This window comes from Microtus oregoni, unplaced genomic scaffold (genome assembly GCF_018167655.1).
Source record: "Microtus oregoni isolate MIOR12 unplaced genomic scaffold, Mior012 000014F_ref0000157, whole genome shotgun sequence".
Classification (NCBI taxonomy): Eukaryota; Metazoa; Chordata; class Mammalia; order Rodentia; family Cricetidae; genus Microtus; species Microtus oregoni.
Genome location: NW_024543073.1, coordinates 11230136 through 11231429, shown reverse-complemented (window position 1 = coordinate 11231429; position 1294 = coordinate 11230136). Strand labels below are relative to the sequence as shown.

The 1294-nt window shown below is 48.0% G+C and overlaps 1 protein-coding gene across 1 annotated transcript; it reads left to right on the top strand.

Annotated features, from left to right (window-relative positions):
- Nucleotides 1-410: 410 nt before the first annotated feature.
- Nucleotides 411-983, top strand: LOC121455801 (peptidyl-prolyl cis-trans isomerase A-like). Its single transcript, XM_041663489.1, has one exon. It carries the CDS (start codon nt 443-445, stop codon nt 935-937), a length of 495 nt encoding a protein of 164 aa, XP_041519423.1. The 5' UTR covers nt 411-442; the 3' UTR covers nt 938-983.
- The last annotated feature ends 311 nt before the right edge of the window (nt 984-1294 follow it).

The following is a 1294-nucleotide window of genomic DNA, read 5'->3' as shown; positions in this document are numbered from 1 at the left end:
CCATGCCAATAAGCTGCCGGGAGGTGGGTGGCAGCAAGGGGACTGGATATGGCCCTCTTTCAGCAGTGCACGTGAAGTCTGATGGGGTCGTTCCCTTGAGCGGTGGCAGTGGGAAATACTCTCATTCTGGGTCTATTTTGAAGGGAGACAACAGACTATCACAACTTGAGTGTGTGAGGTAAAGACAGGAACTTAGGTTATGTGGCCTGAGCAAGCTGGCATTGCCAACACAGGTGGGAAAACTGGCCTGAAGCAGGACTGGCCAAGGCAAGGCCAGGAGTTACAGCGATAGGCGACTTTGGATGCGTCAGGTCTGACACACATGACACTTCCCATGTGATGGACTCAAACTTTGTAGATCACGTATCCCTTTTGTAAGCTCAAGAATCACTTGCTGAGGCTTTGCAGACGCCGCTGTCCCCTTTCACCGCTTGCTGCAGCCATGGTCAACCACACCGTGTTCTTCGACATCGCGGCCGATGGCGAGCCCTTGGGCCGCGTCTCCTTCGAGCTGTTTGCAGACAAAGTTCCAAAGACAGCAGAAAACTTTCGTGCTCTGAGCACTGGAGAGAAAGGATTTGGATATAAGGGTTCTTCCTTTCACAGGATTATTCCAGGATTCATGTGCCAGGGTGGTGACTTCACACGCCATAATGGCACTGGCGGCAGATCCATCTACGGAGAAAAATTTGAGGATGAGAACTTCATCCTGAAGCATACAGGTCCTGGCATCTTGTCCATGGCAAATGCTGGGCCAAACACAAACGGTTCCCAGTTTTTTATCTGCACCACCAAGACTGAGTGGCTGGATGGCAAACATGTGGTCTTTGGGAAGGTGAAAGAAGGCATGAACATTGTGGAAGCCATGGAGCGTTTTGGGTCCAGGAATGGCAAGACCAGCAAGAAGATCACCATTTCCGACTGTGGACAACTCTAATTCTTTTGACTTGCGGGCTTCTTACCCACCAGACCATTCCTTCTGTAGCTCAGGAGAGCACCCCAGCCCCATCTGCTCGCAGTACCCTGTAATCTCTGCTCTCACTGAAGTTCTTTGGGTTCCATATTTTCCTCATTCCCCTTCAAGTCTAGCTGGATTGCAGAGTTAAGTTTATGATTATGAATAAAAACTAAGTAAGAAAAAAAAAAGAATCACTTGCTGAATTCTTTGGCTGGTTGGGAAATATCACTAATTCTTAATTAGTTTATTCACTTGCACCCACAAAACAGTAATATAATGAGATTCTGGAATACAGGAAAAACGGTTCATGCCTCTCACCCCAATAAAATTATTCCC